At 39.6% G+C, this 26,590-nt stretch overlaps 1 protein-coding gene across 1 annotated transcript; it reads left to right on the forward strand.

The window, feature by feature from the left end:
• The first annotated feature begins 22,303 nt into the window (after positions 1-22,303).
• LOC122407753 (sentrin-specific protease 1-like) lies at positions 22,304-23,653 on the forward strand. Its single transcript, XM_043414163.1, has one exon. It carries the CDS (start codon positions 22,476-22,478, stop codon positions 23,385-23,387), a length of 912 nt encoding a protein of 303 aa, XP_043270098.1. The 5' UTR covers positions 22,304-22,475; the 3' UTR covers positions 23,388-23,653.
• The last annotated feature ends 2,937 nt before the right edge of the window (positions 23,654-26,590 follow it).

Here is a 26,590-nt window from a genome sequence, read left to right on the forward strand (position 1 = left end):
CTACTACTGTATTTTACTAAAAATCTATTTTCATTAAAGAGTGTATAAGGAATCCTAGATCTCTTTGTCCACGACTTTTAATACCTTTCCTCAATCGCAACTAGACAAAAGCAAGACTTCTCGAGGTCTCGCAGCGTGCGCCCACGATACTCGAACGAGTATATCTATATAATAACGCTCTGCGTATACATGCTGAATGGAAAAGTCTATGGGACATAGCGTTTGCCGCTCGACGCTCAAACACCCGAACCTTTCCTTCACGCCCCTCCGGACGTGACAGATAAAAATTTGGTGACAGCGGTGGGATACTAGTGCGCTGAACGCTTAATTCTAGTTGCTACTGATGAAACGAAAAACTAACAATTACACACTTTTCAAATAACGAAAATCAAAAAGGAAAAATACATATATCGAATTGCACCAGGAATTAAATAATTAAAATTGAAAACGAAGTATTAACGAATAAAAGGGAAATTAAAAGAAATTCTTCAAATAAATAAAAATGGCAGAACTTGCAAACATTACTCATCATCAAGCCATCACCGACGCCATGCTCACGAGTATGGGCGAGTGTATGGCCTTACAACAAGCACTCATGCATGTGCCAAGTTTTAACGGCAAAAATATGCCCCTCAAATCATTTATAGAAGACGTAGAGAATGGTTTCACATTTGTGCCAGAAGGCTTAAAAACGTCATTTTTTAAAGGCGTTTGTTCCAAACTTAAAGAAACTGCTCGCGACGCAGTAGCCGATAAAAGAATAGAATCCGTAGAAGAATTGTCTACAGCTTTGAAAGAATATTTTGCACCTAAGAAATCATACCCATATTATTGTGCTGAAATTCAGTCTGTCAGATTAAGAAGAGACGAAACAGTTCTCGATTATTATACCCGAATAAAAAGATTACGAACAAGTGCTATCGCCGCTTTAAAAGATAAATTCACAGAAGCTGAAGCAAACCGAATGCTACCCATGCTCGACGGAGTAGCATTAGAGTCATTTAAAAGAGGCCTTTCAGACGATCTATTATACGCCATCAGCGTACAAGATCCCCAAACACTAGAAGACGCATTCAAAGTAGTACAACGCATAGAAAGAGACATGGAAGGAGCAAATGCTCGAAACTCGAATTCACTAAGATACACTCAAATTGATCAAAATCGTGCGCCCCAATATAATAACGGTAACAATGGGTACCGCAGAGTTTCTTTCCAAAACAAAGATAACTTCGATAACAGAAATTCAAACTTCAGTAGAATTTTCCGTCGCGACGCACCTCCGCCTCGCGAACCGAGACCAATGCGCGAAAATTTCCCGGCGCGAAGACCTCCAATCAGAAATCAACCTCCAAGGAATTTTTACAGTTACCCACCAAACGGTTTTTATGGACCCCAATACTATCCGCCGGTCCCCTACGGACCCCCGATGTACCCACCGTACAACGGATACCCCCCAAACTATCAAACTCCACACGGGATGTATCAAAACTCCTTATTCAAACGCGAAAATTCATTCCAAGGGATGAGACCAACGTCTCCCCGACCAAGCAACACATCGGATAATTTAAACTCTCACGACGCCCGTCGAGCGGACGCATCGACGAGCGATCGCCAGAACCAGCGTCCCACTGCCGTGAAATTTCTCACAGCAGGAGATTTGTTAGATGGACCTGTGGACAAGGACGGTCCCCAATAATTACCCTTCGAGCCCCGGAACTCGAGAACGGCTTCGGACGTTTTCTTATGGACACGGGAGCCGATATAAACATAATTAAACTACCTACATTAAAGCGAAGGTGTATAATCGCGGGACACGATTTTCTAACACTATCAGGCATAACGCCCGACAAAATTCAAACTCTTGGCTCTACGGAGTTAACACTTTTCGACAAACCCGTTAAATTCCAAGTCCTCAACGAAAATGCTGCAATCCCTGCAGATGGAATAATAGGCATTGAGTTTCTTCAAAATGAAAAAGCAGAACTATCCTTTCACCATAATACATTAGTCACTACGTCAAAACCTATAACGCCTATCCCATTTGAAAATTTTCCCGAAAATGTAATACAAGCTCCAAACATAACATTTAACATAAAACAAAATAACGAAGGATCAACCTTTATCCTCAGAGCCAGAACACGCATGAAAGTCCCCATCAAAGTACTAAATCCAGATTTAAAAACGGGATTCCTCCCTAGAATCCAGACTCCTGAAAATATTTTTATGGGAAACGCAGTCGTCACGAATGATAACGGGACGTGTTATATTTATGCCATCAATTCTTATGAGGAAGATGCCCAAGTAGACGTGCCCCCTCAGGAATTAATCCCATTTGAATACTACGATTCCGAGGATTTTTTCGAACCCGCGAGTGATGGAAGCGCAGACGAAAACCCCATAAATAGAGATCAAAGAATACGCGAGAGCCTCAGACTAGACCACCTGAACTCCGAAGAGAGACAGCATGTACTCGACTTAATAAAAAAATACCCACATCTGTTCCATCTACCTGGCGACAGACTACCTGCCACCACAGAAATTAAACACAGTATTCCCACCACAGACGAATTACCCGTGACCATACGTCAATATAGATTTCCCCCGGCTCACAAAGAAGAAATCAATAAGCAAATCAATAAGTTACTCGAAAACGAAGTTATCGTAAACTCAACTTCCCCCTACAACTCTCCGCTATGGATCGTGCCCAAGAAACCCGATTCAAAGGGAAATAAACGGTGGAGAATGGTAATTGATTTCCGTGAACTAAACTCGAAAACTATAAGCGACGCGTATCCGTTGCCAAACATCACCGAAATTCTCGATAGACTCGGAGGAGCCAAATATTTTTCAACCTTCGATTTAGCTAGCGGCTTTCATCAAATTGAGATGGATCCTAAAGACAGACAAAAGACTGCCTTCAGCACCCCTAACGGACACTATGAATACGCTAGAATGCCATTCGGACTTAAAAATGCCCCTGCTACGTTTCAACGCTTAATGGATAGAGTCCTTCTCGGTTTGCAAGACAGCGAATTATTCGTATATCTAGATGACATTGTAGTTTTTGCCTCGTCTTTAGAAGAACATGGAGTAAAGGTTAGGAGACTTTTTAATAAACTCAGCAACGCGAAATTATCATTACAACCGGATAAATGCGAATTTTTAAATACCGAAGTGATATATCTCGGTCACATAATTAGCGACGGAGGCGTACGCCCCGATCCTAAGAAAACGGAAGCTGTTGAAAAATTTCCTGTTCCTAAAACCGTAACAAACGTCCGACAATTCCTCGGTCTAGCTGGATATTACAGAAGATTCATAGAAAATTTTTCTGAACGAGCCAAACCTTTGAGTGACCTACTAAAGAAAAGCAGTGAATTTAAATGGGGACCCGAACAACAAGAGGGATTCGAATACCTGAAAAACGCCTTGTGCTCATCTCCAATACTACAATATCCAAACTGTGAAGAACCGTTTATTTTAACTACCGACGCTTCGAATTACGCGATAGGCGCAGTATTGAGTCAAGGAAAGGTTGGAGAAGATAAACCGGTAGCTTACATGTCAAGATTACTCAATTCAGCAGAAAGAAATTATAGCACGACCGAAAAGGAATGTCTTGCCGTTGTGTACGCGATATTATATTTTAGGCCATATTTATACGGCCGACCCTTCGCTCTCGTTAGTGATCATGAACCTTTAAAATGGATCGATTCAGTAAAATTACCCGTCCAAAGATTGATTCGATGGAGAATACGACTACGAGAATACGAATATACTTTCCTATACAAACCCGGACGACTTAATTCAAATGCAGATGCACTCTCTCGAAACCCCGTCGTCCCAGACGCTACCGTGTTGCCTATCTCATCAGCGGCGAGAAAACCAACTACAACTGTAGCCCCTCGCAAAGCTGCCGCTTCTAAACCATCTATAAAAATAGATCGATTGCCCGAACGACGAGGAAAACCCTTGCCAACAGTGCTAGAAGAATCAAACGTACCCGGTAGTACAATTGCTGAACGAGTTAGGAATCGTAAAATCATTAGTAAAGCACCGCCGGTAGTCCCAGTAAGAGTACCACCGGCACGGACGAGGTCCGCCGCAATGAAAACTGCTCCCGCTCCAAGCGCCGAACAAAGACCCCCGACCGCGCGGGCTCGAAAAAGCGCTTTCCCGAGCCTCGCCGAGAAGAGAACCGTTCCTACGACAACAAAGAAATCTGTAAGCGCTCCACCTTTGAAACGATTCACCGACGCTTTAAAATTTGCATTCGATATAGACCAATCATTAGAAACACCGGATACTGAAACTGAAAGAGCATCGGCACCAGCGTCAAAGGAAGCTATCGTAGAAATAAACGACGGAGTCAGACCGGACGAATACTGGTGGGACTCGACCCGAGGAAGCAATGAAGCTAACATTAATTGTGGCACACAGACTGATGAAGTTACCGAATCCGAAAATGGAAATAATGAAATCGGGAACACGCGAGACTCGTTGATAACTTTCAGACATCCTGTAAGTAGATCAACACCGGCCGTTATACGCAGCGACGAAATAATAAGTAGCGAAGAGGAACCCCGACAGCCTATAGCATGCCCGCCATTAGGATTTGGTAATTCAGAAAGCGAATCCGAAGGAAGCCATACCGAGATAATAGAAGAAATACCCGCTAGGGACCCTGAAAAGATCGCTTCCCGAACAATACCTCCAGAACTATTTTATCCAAACATGAAAAATGACGATCAACTCTTGCAAATAACAACGACTAACGAAAATTTAACTTACCACAAGGGCAATTACCTACACTTCATTTCAGCCGATTGCGAATTTACAACAATTGTTTCGCGACTACTCATTGAAACCGACAAAATCAACGCGCAAGATATAAAATTTAAGAAACCGAAACGTAAACAAGTTTTAGTCACGAATAAGGGAAACCATAAAATACTGAGCGCGGTACTCACAAATAAACATTTTGAAACGTTTTCCGTTCAGGAACTCAAAGAAATATTGGCCACAGTAAAGGACACAATAAATAAATACGAAATTAAAACTTTACGAATGTCGAAACCCGGAGATATGCTAGAAAATTTCAGCCAATCCTTTATCGCTGATTTACTAGAAGAATGTTTAAACGAATGCGACTGCACAATAACTATTTGCCGCGGAAACGTAACAATACCTGATGAAGCTATACGTAAGGATATAATTTCAGAATACCATGAAAGTTTAATTGGGGGACACAAGGGTATTACAAAGACATACAAACGTATACGCGAACGATTTTACTGGCCAAGCTTGAAGGAAGACGTCACAGAATACGTAAGAACATGCCCGGAATGCCAGCAACAGAAATTAACTCGAATAAAAACCCGTGAACCAATGATTATTACTGACACACCTTCCGAATCCTTTGACAAAATTTCTATTGATACAGTAGGACCATTACCACAAACTCCCAACGGAAACCGTCACATTCTAACCATTCAGGACAATCTGACAAAATACTGTATAGCGGTCCCGATACCTGATATAAAAGCTGAAACAATAGCCGACGCCCTCGCGCGAAATCTAATCGTTCAGTTCGGAACTCCAAGAATAATCCTGAGTGATCAAGGTAGATCATTTGTTGGAAAAATATTTCATTACCTCGCAAAAATATTCAAAATAAAACATTTGACCACTTCCGCTTATCATCCTCAAACGAATGGTTCTTTAGAACGAAGCCACATAGTTCTGGCCGAATTCATTAAACATTACATAAATAAATTTGAGGATTGGGATAAATTAGTTCCATTCGCTATGTTCTCATACAATACATCCGTCCACGAATCAGCCAAATTTACGCCGTTCGAATTAGTATATGGAAAGGCAGCGCGAATTCTAAGCTCCTACCCTCCACCAGAGAAAACAGAAACTTACGGCGACTATTTATGCGAGCTCACTAGCCGACTTGAGGACATGAGACAATTAGCTTCGAAATCTCTAATCAGATCGAAACACCGCTCAAAACGATATTATGACAGAAAAATACACCCCGCCAACCTTAAACCGGGCGATATAGTGTATGCAATAAAAGAACCTAAGAAAGGGAAATTCGACAGTTGTTACGTCGGCCCTTACCAAATTTCCGAGCTACTAGACCGCCACAACGTCATATTGGAGACATCAGAGGGTAAAAGACTTTTGAAACACGTAGACAAACTCAAACCATTCAACACAAGAGAGGGAGACAGTGATACTTCCCTGCGCTAAGACGGAAACCTTCGGAAAATGAGATGCGATGCAGTACCGAAAAATTCAAACTAGGCGAACGACCTGGGAAACAAACAAAAGAGAGGAAGTCTGTCGAACGCTATATCTAACAGACTCGAGAGCGCGAACTCTCGAAAACGTGAAAACACCTGGGCTAACTAACTCACCGTCGAAAACAAAAAAAAAAAAAAATTTTTTTTACAATCGCATCACACGTGCGGAGACGTTCCACGCGCCTCCTAATAACATATGCAGAGAAGGAAGGAAAGGAGAAAATTTTGAGCGAAGACACGTTACCAACGCTCTATAAAACAAACATTAACTTGCATCATACCAGGGATTTGAACGGTATGCCTAATAACCACATATGTAACCTGCTGCACCAACAGCCCTTTCGAAATTTTCTTTCTAAGGTACAGGTTAATAACCGAGCTTCTTATCATATATCCTCCAAGGAAGGGATAAAATGAAGTATATAAAGCAATAAAATTCTCGATCACACTCAGTATCATCAGAAATTTTCCAAGCGAGACATCATATACCAGTCATACACAAAGTTCACGAAGCAAAATCACTCAATAAGTACAAGTCATTAATTAAATAACCAAGTCCACAGTAAAACTTCTCGTCGCGTCTTCAATCAACAATACAGATTCACAACCGCAGGTATCTACACAACCAACTCTGAAAATTTTGAAAAGGGAATCAATTATTTTACATATTTCTTGAGGAAACGAATTGATGATTTGCCCCACAGTTGAAATCACCAATAGCGTACAACTAAACTAATTTAACCATTGTAAAAGAAATATCGAGAAGTAAAACATCAGCAGTCCCAACCCTTATACCTCAAACCCACGAGTTACGCTGCAGAAACGTTTGCACACTCGTGGTCCCATCTCACCGTCAAGATTCGTTGCAGAAACGTTTGCACTCTTGACTACCCTCCTCTCCGGAATACGGGATTCGTTGCAGAAACGTTTGCACTTCCGCACCCCCTCTCCTAGATTTTCGTCCCACAAAAGTGCTGGCGATAATTACTGTCGATATTTGCTACAATGGGTCAAAGGAAACGCCGCGCGGGAAGAAAATACCAATTACGAAAACTCCACGCGCGACTAACTAATCCAAACGCGGATCATTACATTTATTTCAATAATCAAATTTTACAACCGAGCCTTAACCAAAAACCATCAATAGTTTCCACAGAAATAATAAAGTCAAAAATCCAAATAAATAAAAATACTCCAACGACGAAACTATTTGACCGTAATAATCAAGAATTTGCATACAAGGACAATACCGCTGAACTGAGTCGCAAAGAAACCACCGACGACACGCCTAACACACACCTACACGCACACCATCGTGACCAACCGAGCCTGCTTTGAAAGAAAACGTCGAAAACTGAGAGGTACAGTCGGAATAAAATATTGACTCAAAATTTTTATCGCATACTACCAATAGTCAAAAATGCATTTACCACAAAACGAACAAGACGATCTTAACGAATTAGAAATGTTGGACTGGCTTTACACTATACCAAGTACTAGAGTCCCCGGTAGGAATCAAAGATTTTACGGAAGTTTAATTAGAGCCAGATGCGTAAAAATAGTGACTGCTGAAACCCCGTGGTACGTAGAAAGACTCGCAAGACACTTCTGCAAAGAATGTTACCACGACCATTCTTACGGAGGAGTTAATCAAGACGGAATGCCATTGGTTAACAGACATCAACTAGTCCCCGGACCATTTTACGACGCACGATGCACCGTATGTGACCAAGAACTACTACGATCACAAAACCCATATAGTTGTACAGATTGCATACTCGCCTGGACACTAAATAGAGTCGATACAGATAACGGAAAACCTATCACAATTGACTGGCAAAGTAATAATAAAAATACACCTACTTTCCCCGATTACTAACATAGACCTCGGGATGTTACAGAATGGACACCCAGGTAACGGAGTATACAAATGAAACAATAACGTCACACCAATACCAAAGACAGCTATCAGCATTCATAGATCACGCCACCAAAATACGAAAGTTACGGCGCCAACGGCGAGAAGGCCTAGAGAAACTCTGGAAAGACGATTCCTACAGTAGGGCTATAGTAAATTGGGAAACACGGGAAAACGCTGACATTTTTAAACTTCGACCCCTGTTCCTCTTGTCACCATTCCCCGATGAAAGAGATCCCCATTGGGAAAAACTAGCTACACAACTGTACGGCCCCACTAGATCAGATACAGATACAAATCAACCGACTTTTCTCAGACCTTAGCAGACCCACATAAACGATGCAAGCAATAAACCGACCAATGCTCAAATTCTCAGCCATGAGCGCACCGATACCGAGCAAATCCCTATGGAAAAGAATTGGAAAGAAGTACCTGGTATACACCACCACCGTATACTCTCCGTCACACTTTTACGTAGTAAAAGCCAACAACATGAAGAAGATAGTACAATACAGCAAAACGATTGAGAAGTACCTTCGAAGGTACCCAATTTTTGACATGGGCTTGCTGGAACCTCAACAAGCCACTGGCTGCGCCGTTCGAATAGCAGACACCTGGGCAAGAGCAAACCTCCTATCAGTAGGAAAGCAGACCGCCACGGTAGAGTTAGTAGACATTGGAGGAATATTACGATTCCACGTAAGTGAATTAAGACCGATACCGCCATCCATAGCATCAATACCAGGTAAGGCCCTACGGGTCCACCTTAACAATATAGAACCAAAATATGAGGGATCCTGGGCACTCAGTGAAATTTATTTTTTCGAGGATATGCTATCTAAACGCCCCTTGAAGATGAGAACACTGACCTGCCGAGGAGTAAACGTATGCGTAAGCCTAGGAATCGACATAAAGGAAAAACACACAGGGATAAGAGTAAAACGCACACTTCTCCGACGCGGACTCGCAACCGAAGGGCTCCCAGCAAACTTTCTTTTAACCGAATTACCGACGGATCGCATTAACATACTATTGAAAAAATCAGAAACCCCGAAAGCACAAAATAACAAATTAAACAACAAAAACGGGAAGAATAACAAATCACAGACGGAAACAAAATAACCCCTTTGATCCAACCGTAAATTTCAATGATAAATTCATAATGTATCAGAACAAACAACTAAAACAAGGAAATAGGGTAATCTTAAAAAAAAAAAAAAAAAAAAAAATATATATATATATATATATTTGAAACAAAAAATAACGTAATAATAATAAAATAACAATATAACTAAGGATAAAGTAATAATGATAAGAAGATATAACTAACAAACCGAAAACCAACGTTGAAAACGAAAGCGAGACACCCACGTAGAAACAACCGAAAGAACACATTGAACAAATAAAAGGGACGCTCGCACGCAGGAAATAACGATAATAAAACAACAACGAACAGAATTAAATTCTACATATTTATTCGACTTTCCCACTGGGAAAGCCCGTCCAAAACTCCATCTTACAAATAAAGAAAAAAAAAATATACTTTTTTTTTTCTTTCTCTCCTTTCCTCTTCCATCAATCCGACACGACCGACTAATCGCGATCGTATGCAGAAAAAATCCCATCGGGATGGCTCCAAGCAGGATGATCCCAATCATTGTCGGGATGCTCCTGCCCCCACCGACCTTCTAGCATCCATCGGATGCCGAACGCATCGAAATCATACACACGATCCTTCCACTCGTCATTAAGCCGACGTAAATAGCTCCGTTCGCCCCGCCTCCTCTTCATGAAGGAGATGTAGATCACATCCCAAATTCCCTACAAAATTCAAACAAAAGGGAAACCATTATACTACAAACTACTATAAACCACCCCAAAAATCCAAGAAAATCGAATCAAAATACTTACAGCAAACGTGTTTGCAAACCGACGCCGAGCCATGACTATACTTCAATATAGAGAGAATAGCAGCGATCTCGAGAAGACTCGGAAGCGTAATGAGGAACCTTCTAGCTCCTCGAATAACCGAACTCGGAAACTCTAAGCGCCCTTCCCCTACCCTATTCAAGTTAGCCAAATTCTTACATACTAGACTTTCTAGACTCTGAAAAAAAAAAAAAAAGGAAGACAGTGGTACCCACAGACACAATCACACACCCACACATCTCAAAAGGAAACGGGAACACGTAATAACCCACTAACCATAATTCTCGTATAAACACCAAAACCAGTTCTGTTCGAATTTCACATAAAATATATTCTTTTTTTAGACAAAATGATTTTCCTCGGAACCACCCTTTTATTAATCACCCTCGGACTGAAAGATGCATGGACCTTTAAGGCACATAATATCCAACAAATCACTAATCGCGCAGGAATCTATTACGAACCAATGCACGAGGTCCACTTTACACGCACCGAATGGCGACTCACCACATTTATAGATCTGAAACCATTCGAGGACCACCAACCAACGTTCGCCGAGGTACAAGTAATGGAACACCTATGCCGGTACCACCTAGAAAATCGTTGCAAAACGCTTATCAACAAAGACGATATCACACTGAAGAGCACCATCATCAACAAATACTTCGCCTACATCCGAAAACAAAAGGGAATCGAACCAATTGCCAGCAGACGAAGCATCCCATTTGGATTCGTCGGGACAATCAGCAAGAGCCTATTCGGGACCCTCACCACGGACGACGCCTCCGATTTTAACACCGAAATAGACAAACTATACGAGGACCAAAAGAAAATAGCTGTCCTCGCCAAGAATCTAACTCACGTCGTAAAATCCGAAATACACGAATTATCCGACCGACTGAACAAACTGGAAAAAACTCACAATCTAAAATGGCAAAACTTAGCAGAATCACTCCACAATGCTACAACCACACTAGACGCCCGAGAAACAATAATGGAATGGCGAAACAGCATAGGAAACGTAGCCGAAACATATGTCGAGAGCCTCCGCGCCATCGTAAACGCGATACACTTTATTAAGCTTGGACTTCTTCACCCGGAACTTCTCAACCCCAGCACACTGGATCTCATAGTCAAAAGTTTTACGGAAACCCACCATCGATACCTTTTTCCAATTCCCCTCGACGAAATACACTCCGGAACCCTATCTAAAATCTCCCGTCTAGCGGCCTCCTACCACAATAAAAAAATAATCATCGTAATTAACATCCCTTTGTTGGAACCTACCAAATTCCTCTTCTACAAACTTCATCCCTGTCCTATACCCCAAGAAATCGGAAACAATAGTCAAGGAGCGGCATACGTGCAACCAAGAGCCTCGCATATTATTATCTCAAAGGAACTGGATCAGTACGCATTCGTACCTGAAAATGACCCGCCCAGATGCCAACACCTGCGCAACTTTCAAATCTGTTCACCCAGCTATCCAATTTTCGAAGTCTCGCGACATCAAAATTGCGAACTCATGTTATTGACAGATGGGGGACACTACTCATACCAGGACTGCGACATCAAAGTCGTGAAGAAACAGGCTCCATATTGGAAACAATTAGACACAATGTCCGGATGGTTATTTTCACTACCACGACCCGAGAGGATCCAAATCCTATGTGATCATGAGGTGGCAATAGTCATCGAAATAAAAGACACCGGGATCCTAAAGCTAAAACCGGGTTGCATCGCCAAAACTAATTATGTAACCATCTCGGGAAGCCAAACACTCGAGGGAACCATCAAAGAAACATATGTACCAGCATCGAGCCTAGACCTGAACGTTCTCGTTCCGAATATTTCACTTTACAAGCCCCTTCAGAACATCGAAACAATAGACCCGACGCCTGCAGTCGTAAGTCAAACGTCGGCCAACGGCCCAATTTTTGACGCCAGTCTGAGCGAGATAGAGCTAGAACTTATGGAGATCGCCTCACACAAACGAGAGCGACAAGGGCAGACCCAATATACCACCTTGGCCATTTATGGAGAAATCATCCTGGCCACAAGCTTCTTGATCTATTTGCTGCGATCACACGTTCTATGGTATACAAAAAAAATCTGCAGCCGGCGTCGAAAAATCGCACGACCCGTCGAAGATGACGACGATCAGCCTGAGCAAGGGGAGCCACTGCAGTCAACATACAAAAGGGAAGACAACTACGATGTTCCACCCACGCCCCATCCGGTCTTTTTCCACGAGATGTCAACACAAACCACCGTCTGAAACAAACCACAATCCACGTATTTCGTATTTTACATATATACTTACCTCAACGTCCTAGTTAATAAGTCTTTTTACCTGATGTTTAAACAATATTTTTTTAGTGTAAAATCTTCCATTCTTAATTTTAGGTATAAAATTTATGCATATCGAATTCTCAGATACTTCCAAATTCAATAATAGTTCAGGCAAAGCATCTCTACCTACCTCCGCACCATTCATCCCAACTCTGGCCGTAATACACGTCGTAAACTCACCTCGAATCTCCACTATGGCATAGGCATCCTTAAAATGCAAGATCATTTGCATCACCGAAAATTAAAAGACGCGACTAAGATCGTTCAGCGTCGTCAAAAGAAAACGAGTCTGTCGTCCATAAAAGGGACACGCAGAAACCACTGAACGTGGAAGTATATCTATACCAGGGTATATATATATATATTCCACTAGTACCCTCTCGTTGCATCGACCATTCAGCCGTCTAAAGCCTGAGAGAGAGAGGAATAATATCACTAATTACGTGTCACAAAATCCACAAATACCTATACCCCTCGCTCAACCCAAACTCCTGACCTATATAGGATGCAAGCCTTCTGAACCAACAAAAATTTAACCCTTTACCATTACCATTCAAACATATTTTCACATGTTTTTTAAAAAAGAAAAAAATATTCAATATGCATGAATTTACAGACACCGAGGACGGTGCCTAATCTAAGTGGGGAGGTGTCACAACCGACGTTAAATTTTTATTATTTTATTTTTCTGTTACAACTTAACTAACACAAACTCGAACTAAGTACGCATATCACCTAATCAAAACACCGAATATAACGCATAAACATATCATTTCCAAGGACACGTGCCTGACGCAAGTATTCTGGGTTTTACGAAACTCCCATCCGAGCACTACTGCCCTAAATTTCGGGGATTCATCGATTGATTACACAGATGTTTTTTCCTTATAAGGACCGAAAAATAGAACTCTGAACACTTGTGCCCAAGGTAACGATAACAAACCCCACTTATTTGACCCAAATCTAGCCCTATAAAAGGCCAAGATTTGCGGTACAACTTGCATTCCGTTCCGTACCTAGAGTCGCGTTTATACTGTTCGCAGTAGTTCGGTTGTCATTCGGTTAGCCGTCTTATACTTAACCTCTGGACGAACTCCAGGTCTTCCGTAGAAGAGAGCGAGTCGACTCCAGCAACGAAGGTGTTAAGGTATTTTTGCTCCGATTCGAGACTTTAAACATTCCTCCAATCGCCTCGACTAGTGACTTCAAATATTTACGACCGATCGCGAAATCTAATAACGACCGCGCATCGACGAGTTGAAGACACCTCTCCGGTAACGTACCACGTATCATACCGAATCGTATCACTTATTGTAACTTACGCAATATCCAGAATACATAGAGAATCCTAGATCCCTCTATCATATTCTACGATTGTACTTTACTAACACCTTACGTTGTATCACGAACATATAGAGAATCCTAGATCTCTCTATCATGTTCTACTACTGTATTTTACTAAAAATCTATTTTCATTAAAGAGTGTATAAGGAATCCTAGATCTCTTTGTCCACGACTTTTAATACCTTTCCTCAATCGCAACTAGACAAAAGCAAGACTTCTCGAGGTCTCGCAGCGTGCGCCCACGATACTCGAACGAGTATATCTATATAATAACGCTCTGCGTATACATGCTGAATGGAAAAGTCTATGGGACATAGCGTTTGCCGCTCGACGCTCAAACACCCGAACTTTTCCTTCACGCCCCTCCGGACGTGACACTTGCCTCCGGATCTCGCTGCGTGAACTCGCCCAAATTTCAAGAATAAAGAAACATAAAATTTTCGCTTATTTTCAAAATCGCTCACAAAAACAAAGAGCTAAATAACATCGCTGATATCCCACTCAGAATTCAAATAGAATAACACCTTTCCTCTCTCACACTAAGAGGGCCGGGTTCATTCGATTTCGTTTGAACTCAAGATTCTTAGGTGAGAGTTTCCGATCTATTCAGGAGGGCCGGGACAGTTCGATTCCGTTCTGTCTCAAGATTCCTGGTAGATTTCCAATCCTTTTCCTATCCAAGAGGGCCGTGGCCGTTCGATTTCGTTCGGTCACAAGATTCTTGGGTAGGACTCCTACCTTTCCACGCCAGAGGGGCCGGGACAGTTTGGCTTCGTTCTGTCTCAAGATCTCTGGGTGGATTCTTTTCCAACGAATCATTGTTTTCTGAGTGGCAGTTCAATTAATTAAATTCATTAAAAATTATTAAAACTGACCAAGTTTCTTTATTCTCATAACGAGACAATTGCGAGTCATTTATTATTTTGAGCCAATTAAATTATTCCAAAAAAGCGAAATCTCTCATTAAAAAAAATCATAATTTGAATTATATCGAGTCAAAAGAGTGAGATCAATCACAAAAAACCACTCGAACAATCAATTTGTATTGTATAAAGTCAAAAAGTGAGTTTCTAAGAATTATAGCTGATTTATCAAATTATTAAATGATCGAATTATCAAACAAAATTAATTAAAAATTTATCAAGACCAGCGTTGGCGAGAATTATTGAAAAATTATTATTGCAAGCAAAACTATCATTATTCAAATAAAAGCGAGCTTAAATTCATTGCGAAATTCATCATAATTAATTCTTCGAAAATTATTTTCTTTTTGTGTGGAGAAAAATACCGAAAATAAAATTTTACATGCGATTAAAATAAAGCGAAAAAACTCGATTTCAAATAAAAAGCCTTTATTTTTGTAATTTTGTTTAAAACGATTAAAAATTGAATAAAACATTTGTCATTTCAATCTAATTTCATTTTACTTTTGTTTTTCCTTCATGCCCGCTCTTCTTTATTATAGAATTGCTCGAATCCAGGCGTGACGGTGTGGACAAGCACGAACGTACCGTTACAACTATTGGCGCCCGAACAGGGACGGGCATTGCGTAGGAAAAACAAGGGTTAGTAGATTCAGTAAATGAAAATTATTCGAAATCTCAAAATGGCTGATAATAAAGAACAAATTGATAGCGCCACTGGCGATTCGGGATTTCAAAATCCAGAGCATGAAATTCAATCAAACGATTTCACAACCCCGTTGCCTCCACCCGGTGCGGGGGATATTTTCAATGAATCTAGAGCTAACTTTGGGGAAGATTTTGAAAATAAAATTGATGAGAATAAAGAAGAAAGATTAGAGGAATTCGGCACGCCGAAATCCGTTCGGGTTAAAATTAACACTGTAACAGTAAACAATGATTTGCTAATTAATCTAATTGAGTCAATACAAGAAATGAAATCTCAAATACAAAGCATGGCGAACGAGGTCGCGAAAAATAACCAGGCGACAATTGAATTGAGAGCCGAATTTTCGGAAAAACTAACGGTCATGCAGGCTAAAATAGCTTCGGACGTTCATAAAATATACGAGCCAATAAAACGTCATGTGACGGGCCTTACAAAAATCGTGCAAGAGAACGAGGCCAAAAGTGCCGTTGTAGAGGTAAACGTAGCCCAAATTCAACTCGACGTGAGTGCAATTAAAAAAAGGGTCAAAAATCTGGAAAATACGGACAAATTACACAGTCCAAATACAGAAAGCACCCGGATCCATCCACGATTGACAGACATTCCGGAAGAAAAGGAAGAAGATGAAAAGTCGGATGATGAAGAGCAGGAGCATCAACAAAAACAGACCTTCCGAAACGAAATGACGTCAACCAACAAAATAAAAATTAAAGCTCCTACTTTTGACGGGTCAAGCAATAAACGGCCAATAAAATTCATAAAAGAATTTCGGCATTATTGCGAGGTGACGAACCCAACATTCACCGAAATGAAGTACTTACTCAGCCAATCGCTTGAGAAAGCCGCCAAGGAATGGTGGGAACTGGTCGAAGACCAAGTTAACAGTTTCGACGACGTCGAAAAACGATTTATAAATCGATTTTGGAGTCACGACGTACAGCGTAAAGTACGTAAAGACCTAGAATTCGGGAAATATCCTGAAAAGCCAGGCAAATTAACAAAAGTCGAGTATGCAACTCGGACGTTTGGAGCGGCGCGAGATTTGATTCCGCCTCCTAGCGATCCTGACATTGTTGCATCGCTTTCGCAGCACTTTACGGAGGAGATTAGAGCCACGATCATAAGTCGTGGGTTCGAAACCCTCGAGCAATTGGTCGAGTTCTTGGAGAAACTCGACCAAAGTGGGCCTGTCAACACGGGAACTGAGGAAGGAAAGCCTCAAAATCAAAAACCAAATAATGACAGAAATGAGCAGCGTTCATTCAACATGCCTCCACAAAATAACTGGAATAACCAAGGAGGTTACCAGAATAACAATAACCGTGGAAATTCAAACTGGCAACAGAACAACCACCAGAATTGGAATCAAAACAATGGAGGCTACCAAAATAATCGGGGATACCAGAACAACGGTTGGAACAACCAACAAAATCGGGGCTATAATCCTAATTACAACCCGTGTCCGAACAACGGAAATTTCAATCGAAATGCTCAAAATGGAGGACAAAACGGAAACAATCGCCCAAACAACAGTCCTCAGCCAAATCAGAATCAAAATTGGGGATCGTCGAACCAAAATCGGGGACCACCTCAAAACAACGGGGGACATCAGCCACCTGCGAATAATAATGCGCAGCAACCACCGATTCAAACGATTGAGGCGCAAATAGAACCTCAACCATCAACATCGAAAGCGGGAAACGCGTAGGCGTTGTACCCGCAATAAACAAAAACGATAATCGAGAAAACAAAAATGAAAATTATAGAAAAATGCGAGGTACAACGAAAAATCGAAATAGAAATTACCCGCACGACGCATTTAAAATGGACCTCACAAGTGAAAATCAAATTCCGATTAACACAATTTTCACTGACACTAGAGAATTTTTGATGGGAGAGGAGATCAACGGTGAAGCAGTCCCAATAATTGAATGTCCTGAAATTTATGCGAAAATTGAAGGCATTCAGGTGACGGCTCTCGTTGACTCCGGATCGAAAGTGACTACGATTTTTGAAGAATTTTATCTCGAAAATCGAGAAATTTTGAAAAATTGTCCTCTTTTGCCTGTGACGGGAGTCATGGTAAAAGGTGCCATTAAAGGCAAAATGACAAAAATCAAATATCAAATTATCAATCAATAATCAAGTTTTTGATTATTCCTGGCTTAATAAGGGATGTATTGTTGGGAGTAGATTCACTCCAACCGTTAAAAAGTTTAATTGATCTGGGAGAGATGAGTCTCCAGGTAAAATATAATGACGTAACTGAGATCATTCCCACTGTGGGATCATTTGAAAAAGAAAAATTGATTGAAAAAGAAATAAAAGAAAAAATTGGGGAAAATTTAGAAACAGTTTTGATTGAAAAAGAAGAAGTAATTGATAATGATGAAGTTGAAGTTAGAAAGGGAGAAAATGAAGTTAATGTTTTGGGAGGAATTAAAAAAATTGAAAAAGTTATTGAAGTGAGAGAAAGTATTATTGAAGTGGGAGAAAAAGTTATTGAAGAAGTTATGGATGAAAATAATGTTATTGATGAGGAAGTTGAAAATGAACAAGTAGAAATAGAAGTAATTGAAGTTGATGTTAAGAAAAATTTTAATGAAGAAGAAAATGTTGAAAGTGAAGTTAAAGTATCAAAAGAAAATGTTGTTTAAGATGAAGTTATTGAAAAAGCAAAAGAGGTAGAAAAGAATGTTATTAACTGGGGGGCAATCAAAACTGTTCAAATCAAAGAAAAAATTGAAGATTCAGAGAGTGAATCAAATCGAGAAATTCAAAAGAGAGTGAAAATTATTAAGCCAATGCCAAAATTAAAAACAATTGAAATTATTAGTGAGAAAAATGTTCAGCCAATTCAAAATTTGATTTTTAATGATAAAAATGATGATGATCAAATTACAATCGAAGAAATTAATGAAATCGTAGATCAAACCGGACTCCCTGAAAACCAAAAAGAAATTCACAAACAGGTGCTTTGGAATAGACGGAACGTCTTTCGCAAAGACACTGGGAGAATTTCTGTTTATGAGCATCAATTAAATATTACATCGGAAAAACCGATAGTAGCTCATGCGTACGAGGTACCATTAATGCATCGTGAAAAAGTTGATAAAGAGATCGAGAAATTATTAAATTATGGCATTATTCAGAGATCCAGTAGTCCATGGATCAATCCGATTATCCCAGTTATTAAAAAAGACGGTTCAGTTAGATTATGTCTTGATGCGAGAAAATTGAATCAAGTTATGGAGGACGATCATGAACAGTTCCGAATATCGAAGAAGTTTTTCAAAAATGTCATTCCGCGAAAGTAATGACAACACTCGATTTAACTAACAGTTTTTGGCAAATACCATTACATCCAGATTCTATGAAGTTTACAGCTTTTCGATGCAGGGGTAAAGTTTATGAGTTCACAGTAACCCCATTCGGTTTAAAAACAAGCACTGCTGCTTTGTTAAGGGGTTTAGATATTGTTCCTCATGGTCTCGGTGACCACGTGATAAATTTCGTTGACGATTTATTATGCATTTCAACTAGTTTCGAACAGCACATGCAGCATTTAGATGAATTGCTTGAAAGATTAGAGAGTCATGGGATGACAATTAAATTAAAGAAAGCCAAATTTTTCAGAAAAGAAGTAGAGTTTTTGGGACACATTTTAACAACAGAAGGGATTAAACTACAACCTGAAAAAATTAAGGCAATTCATGACTTTCCAGCTCCAAGAAATTTAAAACAATTGAGGGGTTTTCTGGGTTTGATAAATTATTATACGAAGTTCACGAAAAATCATGCCGAGGAAACAATTCCTCTATTAAAATTGTTGAAAAAAGAAACTAAATGGCATTGGGGTGAGAACGAAAAAATTGCTTTCCAGAGAGTTAAAGATTTATTCATGAATAACGTCCTATTAAAACATCCTGATCCAAAAAAAGAGTACATTTTGCAGACAGACGCGAGTAATTATGCTTTGGGGGGCACTCTAGCTCAGTACGATGAAAATAATGATTTAGGGGTGATAATGTTCGCGAGTAGAACTCTTAAAGGGCCAGAGCTAGCTTACACAACAACAGAAAAAGAATTGCTAGCAATCGTTTGGTCTCTAAAAAAATTGAGAACGTATTTATTGGGAGCTAAAATTCGAGTCATAACCGATCATCAAGCTATAACTTTCTTGAAAAATAGTCAATTGCTGAGTGAAAGATTAACGAGATGGATCCTAGCAATCCAGGATTACAACATCAATTTTGAATATTGTCCCGGAGCTAGAACCGTTGTTGCAGACGTTTTGAGTCGTTTAAATCCACCTGATACGGGGGGCAGAAAAGGCAGAGAATTAATAATTAATACAATGCTAGCTACAAAACCATCAAGAGAATTAGAATCCATGATCAAAAACATTGCAGATTGGCAAACGAGAGATAATAAAATTCGGGAAATTAAAGAAAGGGTTGAAAACGAAGAAAACGATAAATTTCAAATCAAAAATAACATTTTATTCAAGACAATCAATCCAAATTCTTGTAAAGTCGTAATTCCAAAAGAGATTTTCCAGCGCTTAGTATCTGAAACACACGAAATGTACGGTCATATTGGGGCTAAAAAAGTCTGGAAAATTATTAGCGAAGATTTTACTTACCCAAGAATGTACCATTCAGTCAGACAAATTCTCTCTTTTTGTGACTCTTGTCAAAGGAACAAAGTTCCGAATCAGCATTCGTATGCCGCACAGCAAAATATCATTCCAGAAGGACCTGGAGATATTGTGTCAATCGATTTTTTCGATCCTTTGCCAGCCTCTCAGGGCGGAATGAAACACATTCTCGTAACTATCGATGCCTTTTCTAAATTTGTAGTTTTGTATCCATTAAAAGTCACAACTGCCCCAGCGACAATAAACAAAATTTTCAATCATTACGTTCCAGAGTACGGAAAACCAAGAAAATTACAGTTTGACCACGGTACTGAGTTTACATCGCGTTTGTGGCTAGCAAAATTAGCAAGTGAGGGTATTCAACCAGTTTTCTCGTCAATCAGACATCCTCAGGGGAATATCGTGGAAAGAGTAAATCGCAAAATCGGTAGATTCTTTAGAACATTCTTAACAGACAAACACACCGATTGGGTAAAATGGGTCAAAGTAATAGAAGACTGTATGAACGAAACTTATCACGAGACAACAGAAATGACTCCACTTGAAATTCAGAAAAACGAAAAGCCTCAAAGAATCTGGAAAAATTGGTTAAAGATCGAAAGAAACGAAAATTTAGATGAACAGGAAATCGATGCAAAATTAATGCTTGCAAGAGACCGAATACAGAGAAAAGGCCGAAAGAGAGCTGAAAAATTTGATCAAAAACATAAATTGGTTCAATTCCAAGTTGATGATTTAGTTCTGGCAAAAGCCTGCAATGTTAGTGATCCAATCAACAAAAAAATGGCAAAATTTTTCTCAATTTATGAGGGGCCGTATAGAATCAAAAAGCAGATTGCCGCTGCGACTTATATTTTAGAAAATCCCGAAAACGGTAATGAAAGAGGCATGTACCATGCCGCAAATTTGAAAAAATACAAAAATTAAGTCGAAAACGACAACAACAATCAGGATTTGGGAGATTAATGAAAACGAATAAACTACCTTTTATTTACAAAAGAATAACAAACCAATTCAATAAAAAATAAAAATTTTCACTATCAAATAATAATTAGTTCAATAGAATCGAAATTACTATTATTTCTCCTACATTGCTATTTTGAGCTCAAATCGCTATCAATTTTATAGAAAACAAAGAAAATTACGGAAAAAAATTATAAAGTCGAAAACAAAAGAAAAAATAAATATAGTTATAAGTAATGAAACTGAATTGATGAGATAGTGAAAAATTACTAAAAAGATTTCGCTCAAAATACTCTCGATAGTTTGGGAATTATATAAGACAATTAATGACGTTATTTATTTAACTTGGGAAAAAGATTTTTTAAGAGAAAAATCGAAAAAACAGTAAAGATAATCATAATAGCAAAATTCACTTTGTTGCACAAATTTTACGAGAAAACAATAAGAAGGAATCAGTCCCATAAGGAAAATCCAAAAAGTCTATTAAAAGTTTCAAAAGTCAAAAATCTGACAGAAAAGCATCTTATTTTTACATTTATTTACTGAAAATATGCATAATTATAGTCAAAACATTCAATTCTATCAATGGAAACATTTATTTAATCAAAAATATCGCTCAAAACAATAAAAAAATGAAAATTATTTCATCGGGCCAAAATATCACTAAATGTAGTTCCTGTGTTCGCCACTGTCGCTGGTGTCGACTAGCGATCCCCGTATTCACATGTAAGTCTACCCATCTAGGGAAAAATTGCATACCCCTTTCAAAAAAAATTCGAACGAAGCGTTTTTTCAAGCGGGAGCGATTTTTTGGGCGAAAAAAAGTCAAAATATAGGAGAAAAGGTAATGATTTGCTGTAAAATGTAATTAAAAACGTTTAATTAAATAATTAGAGTCGATTTGAACAAAAATTATACCCTTTAATAGCGAAATATGGATGCGTCGACTCAAACGATTGATCCCTATGCCAAAGTGCATTTTGGCATGCAAACGGGTGAAATTGGCTCCTGGGAACAATCGGAGCGATTCGAATCAATAAAAGAAGTGGAGCAATCCCAAAGCAAGCAATATAACCCAAAAAAGGGTAAACATGCGAGACAATCCACGGGGACTCAGACTGCGCCACCCAAGAATAAGGGAACACAATTTTTTATGTGGCGTCTCATACAAATTGATGTAGACGAATGTCAGAAGTCAAGTCGGCAAAGGATTGAGCAGTTCGTTCAAAAATTCAAAAAATTGGAACGAATTGGCGAGGAATTTAACGTCCCTGAAGTCCTCTCACCGATTCACGATTCACCCGACGGAGCGTTCAAATTGCCGATGCCAACGGAAGAGTGGACATGAAGAAAAAGGGAGGACATGAAACAAGAACGAGAGAGATATAGAAAAGAAATAGAGAAAAATGGGAAGCAATGGACAGATTGGAAGATAGGAGAGTTTCATTGGGAACACGAGGGAAAGGAAAACGAAAGGCTAAACGATAATGAAGACAAAAAACGAAGAAGGAAAAGGGAAGATGACAGCATTAAGAAGGAAGAAAACCTCAAGAAAATTAAGAGAGAAGCAAACAATAGAAAAAACGAAAACATCGAGCTAAAGGAAAAAGGAACGAACATCAAGAAAGAAGAAGTGAACGTAGAAACAAGGCAGACGGAGAACATAGAGTTAAAGAAGGAGGATTCAAACAAGAACAAAATTCAAAAGGGAAATAAGGGTCGGAAGGTTCGAGAGGAAGATTTGAATACTTTAGAAGGAAGAAGATGGCTGAACGATGAAGTTATTAACGGGTACTTGGAGCTCATCGTGGAAAAATATGAAAAAACCTTCGCGTTCAGTACTTTTTTCTTTTCGAGATTGCTTTCGGGGGGATTCTCGGCGGTCCAAAGATGGACGAGAAAGTTTAATATTTTCGAGTTCGATCTCGTTCTCATTCCCTTGCATTTGGGAGCACATTGGTGTCTCGCCACAATTGACTTGAAAAACCGTAAAGTCAACTATTTTGATAGTTTGATGGGGAACAATAAAGAATATCCGACTCTAATTTTCGAGTATTTAATGATGGAAGCGGCAAGTAAAAAACAGACCTCCTTTGATTCAAGTAAATGGTCGATTGTTATAAAAAGGGATATCCCCAAGCAGCTCAACAATTTTGGCTGTGGGGTTTTTGTGTGCTCTTTCGCCGAATATGAGGCTGCGGGGCGTGAGATCGATTTCGACCAGAGCAGTATGGCGGAGAAACGCCAATTCATAAAAAATTGTCAATATCGATAAATCCCACTAGCGACGCGACACATTGCTGAACAATTGTAACACTGAAAAACTATGCAATCTGATTTCATAAAGTGTCGGTAAAAGCGGGTACAGGTAGAGCAATAATAAAACAACGAACGAATATGAATCTCTCACATTTTTCTTTCAAAAGATAAATACACACATATTGTTTGCGAATTCTTTTATTTATTGTGCTATTAACGTTGTACGACATTTGCAAGTTAATTTGAATAAACCATTTGTGATTTCATGTGACACGCACTCAACCAAGGTCTCTATTAATTTACACCCTCTATCGTCTCCAGACTCACTTAAAATAAGGAACGAGAAAACAGCTCACATTTCAGATAATTGCTGGAATAGAAAAAATAAAAATGGTAACCAAGAAACCGTCAAGGAAATAATAATAAGGAAAATCAAGGAAACCGCGGAAATCACAACAACGGAAATAACGGGAACCAAAATCACGGAAATCAAGGCAACAGAGGCCAATATAAAGGTCATCAAAATAATAGGCAAAACAACAAGGGTTAAAATAATCAGGATAATAATCAAAATCCAAATCAATCAAGCAACGGGAATGCGGAAGAAGAGAAAACGACAGGGTCGCTGAACCTCAGTCTCCTTGCACGTATGGCCGAGCGAAAGAACACGCACGTCAGCTGTTTCGAGGCCGAGCGAGCTACAGGCTCAAGCACACCTCAGACGGAAATTCTGAATATTCATAGTCAACGCAAAGTCGTCTTCTTCATTTTAATAATGCTCGTATCATTTTCAGGCCCAGTAATCGTGTTTCTTTAATTTTTTACAAAACTTTGATCTCTCGAGCAGAAAAACGGTTCGCCCAATCAACTTACAAATTGGTAGAGATATTGTGCATCGAGCTGTAAAAATTATGCTTCACATGAGTGGTTTCATTGATATACGGAAATTTGCAGCCGATTTTCTGAACAGCTGTAAAAAGACATTTTTTCACTCTTTTTTCAAACGAATATTGAGAATGGAACGATAGAAATTTCCTGAGCATTTTATAGTGCGTTTATTCGAGTTTCCAAAACCGTCCTTGGAATTACTATGCGATGATTTTTCGCTGAGATATCAATGATTGAATACGAAAATGTCTTTTTTTATTCAACCATCAATATCTCGGGGAAAAAAAATCGTACGGAAAATTCTAAAAAACGGAATTGGAGGTAAATAAACAAGCAACTCGATGCTTGTATTGCTTTGAGTTGCAAAAATGTTTTCAAGAATGTGCACACTCATGAAAAAACCAAAAAACTTGCAAATTTTTCCTCTCGAGGTATTTCATGAAATTTCTCAGTATCCATAATTTGTGAGTAAAAAATTACTGGATATCTTCAAATTTATAGAACAATCCTTCAAAATGCTTTTTTTTATTTATCTTCATATGACGATTTTTGACTGAGATACAGCTTTTCAAAAATTGGGAAAAATCTGACGGAAATTTCTTGTTCCTTTAATTGTTTCTAGTAGTGTAGATGAAACCGGTCCTATTTGCGGCATTGCATAGGCAAAGGATATTTGAGCAATAAAACAAACTCGCGGATGTCCCTTCGAATGACAGATTTATGTTTCCTGCGGAGTTTTGAGAAAAATCAGTTGAGATGCAAAGTGCTCTCAATTATTGGAATTCGTGACGAAGAAGACCCCTAATGAGAGATTTATGCGTCCTGTATTACATATATTTACATTCCTGAGATGGCGATGAGATTTCTTTGAAAATGCACCTGCCTTTTCACCCAACCTTTGACTTAAGGGATAACACCACTGTGACGGCTTCAAAAAATCGATTTTTTGAAAACCATTTAGAAAAATCTAAAATACATTTAAGAATAGAATGCCGTTGGTCCCAGGTCGAAAAAATAATTATTTTCGGAGATATTAAATATTTTGGGGAGCGGTGCAGCGCTCCGTGACGCTTGAGGTCCCGCACCGAGCGGGATCCCGATCTTCAACGGTCTGAAGAGCTCTATGGCATAAAATATAAATATTATATTGGTGACAGCGATTCTAAAACGTTTCTGGGTATATTGAATAGCGATCCATACGACGGTTTAGAGATAAAAAAAATAGTGCATCGATCATGTCCAAAAACGTATGGGGACGCCCCTCCGCGAAATCGTGAAAAAACAAAAAGGATTGTCTGGCAGAGGAAAGCTCACTGGAAAATTGATTGACAAGTTGAGCACGGTTTGGCTATTCGGAGGAACAGCGATGATGTTAAAAAAATAAATAAGGAAATTTGGGCAACTATCAAGCATAAAATATCCACAGATAGTGAGCCACAACATGACCATTGCCCAAAGAGAGCCGAGTCGTGGTGTTCGTCGCAGCGAGCGGTCGCAAGCGGTAATATTTCTGAATATCGCCATAAGCCGCCTCTTCCTAAGGAAGTATTGGAGGCAATTACGCCAGTGTATGAAAATTTGAGTAGGAACGATTTGCTGCAGCGTCGTTTGGGCGGTTTTACGCAAAACAATAACGAAAGCTACAACAAATCAGTTTGGAAAATAGCCCCCAAGTGTCAGTCCGGGAGCAAAAAAATCATCGATATTGCCCCTGATATCGCGGTATTATTATTCAACGATGGCCTGAGAAGTCTCATGAAAGTTATGGAGACGTTGGGGGTAACCACCGGCCCAAATTGTTTCAATTTTTGCGTTGAAACGGACGCAGCGCTGATCGAGCAGGCGGAGTGCTCGCTCACGGATGCTGCATAAGAGGCAAGAAGAGCCTCTACAAGTTCGAAAAAAGATGCTGGGGACCTTGATTTGCTTCTTGAAGGCCAGCTATATGGTGTCGGAATCGCTGATTAAAGATACAATTTTTTTTTTCCAATTTATCACATAAATTACGTAATTCACGAGACATTCACTCAAGCCGTCAGCGTCATTGTCTTCCGGCCTCATTTCTTCACTGTGACTTTTTCTCGGCGTTAACTTACGGATTGTCACTCGACCACCTTCGATACGCACGTCCATTTCTCTCGTCAGATCTTTACCGAGAAGCATATTGTGATTCATGGCGGAATCTGGCACGACGTATACGCCACCATCGTATGTTTCACCCTGGATCAGCATACTTGTACGTACCAGTCCTGCGGCTTCTACGGTGGCTTTTCCGAAGCCCTGGAAAATTTTCCCCGTCATCAACAACGGCGGTTTTCCAATCCTTTCGTA

Source organism: Venturia canescens, chromosome 3 (genome assembly GCF_019457755.1).
Source record: "Venturia canescens isolate UGA chromosome 3, ASM1945775v1, whole genome shotgun sequence".
NCBI lineage: Eukaryota > Metazoa > Arthropoda > Insecta > Hymenoptera > Ichneumonidae > Venturia > Venturia canescens.

Coding starts and splice junctions, on each gene's coding strand:
- LOC122407753 (XM_043414163.1), top strand. CDS start 22,476: ATGAAACAAGAACGAGAGAGATATAGAAAAGAAATAGAGAAAAATGGG.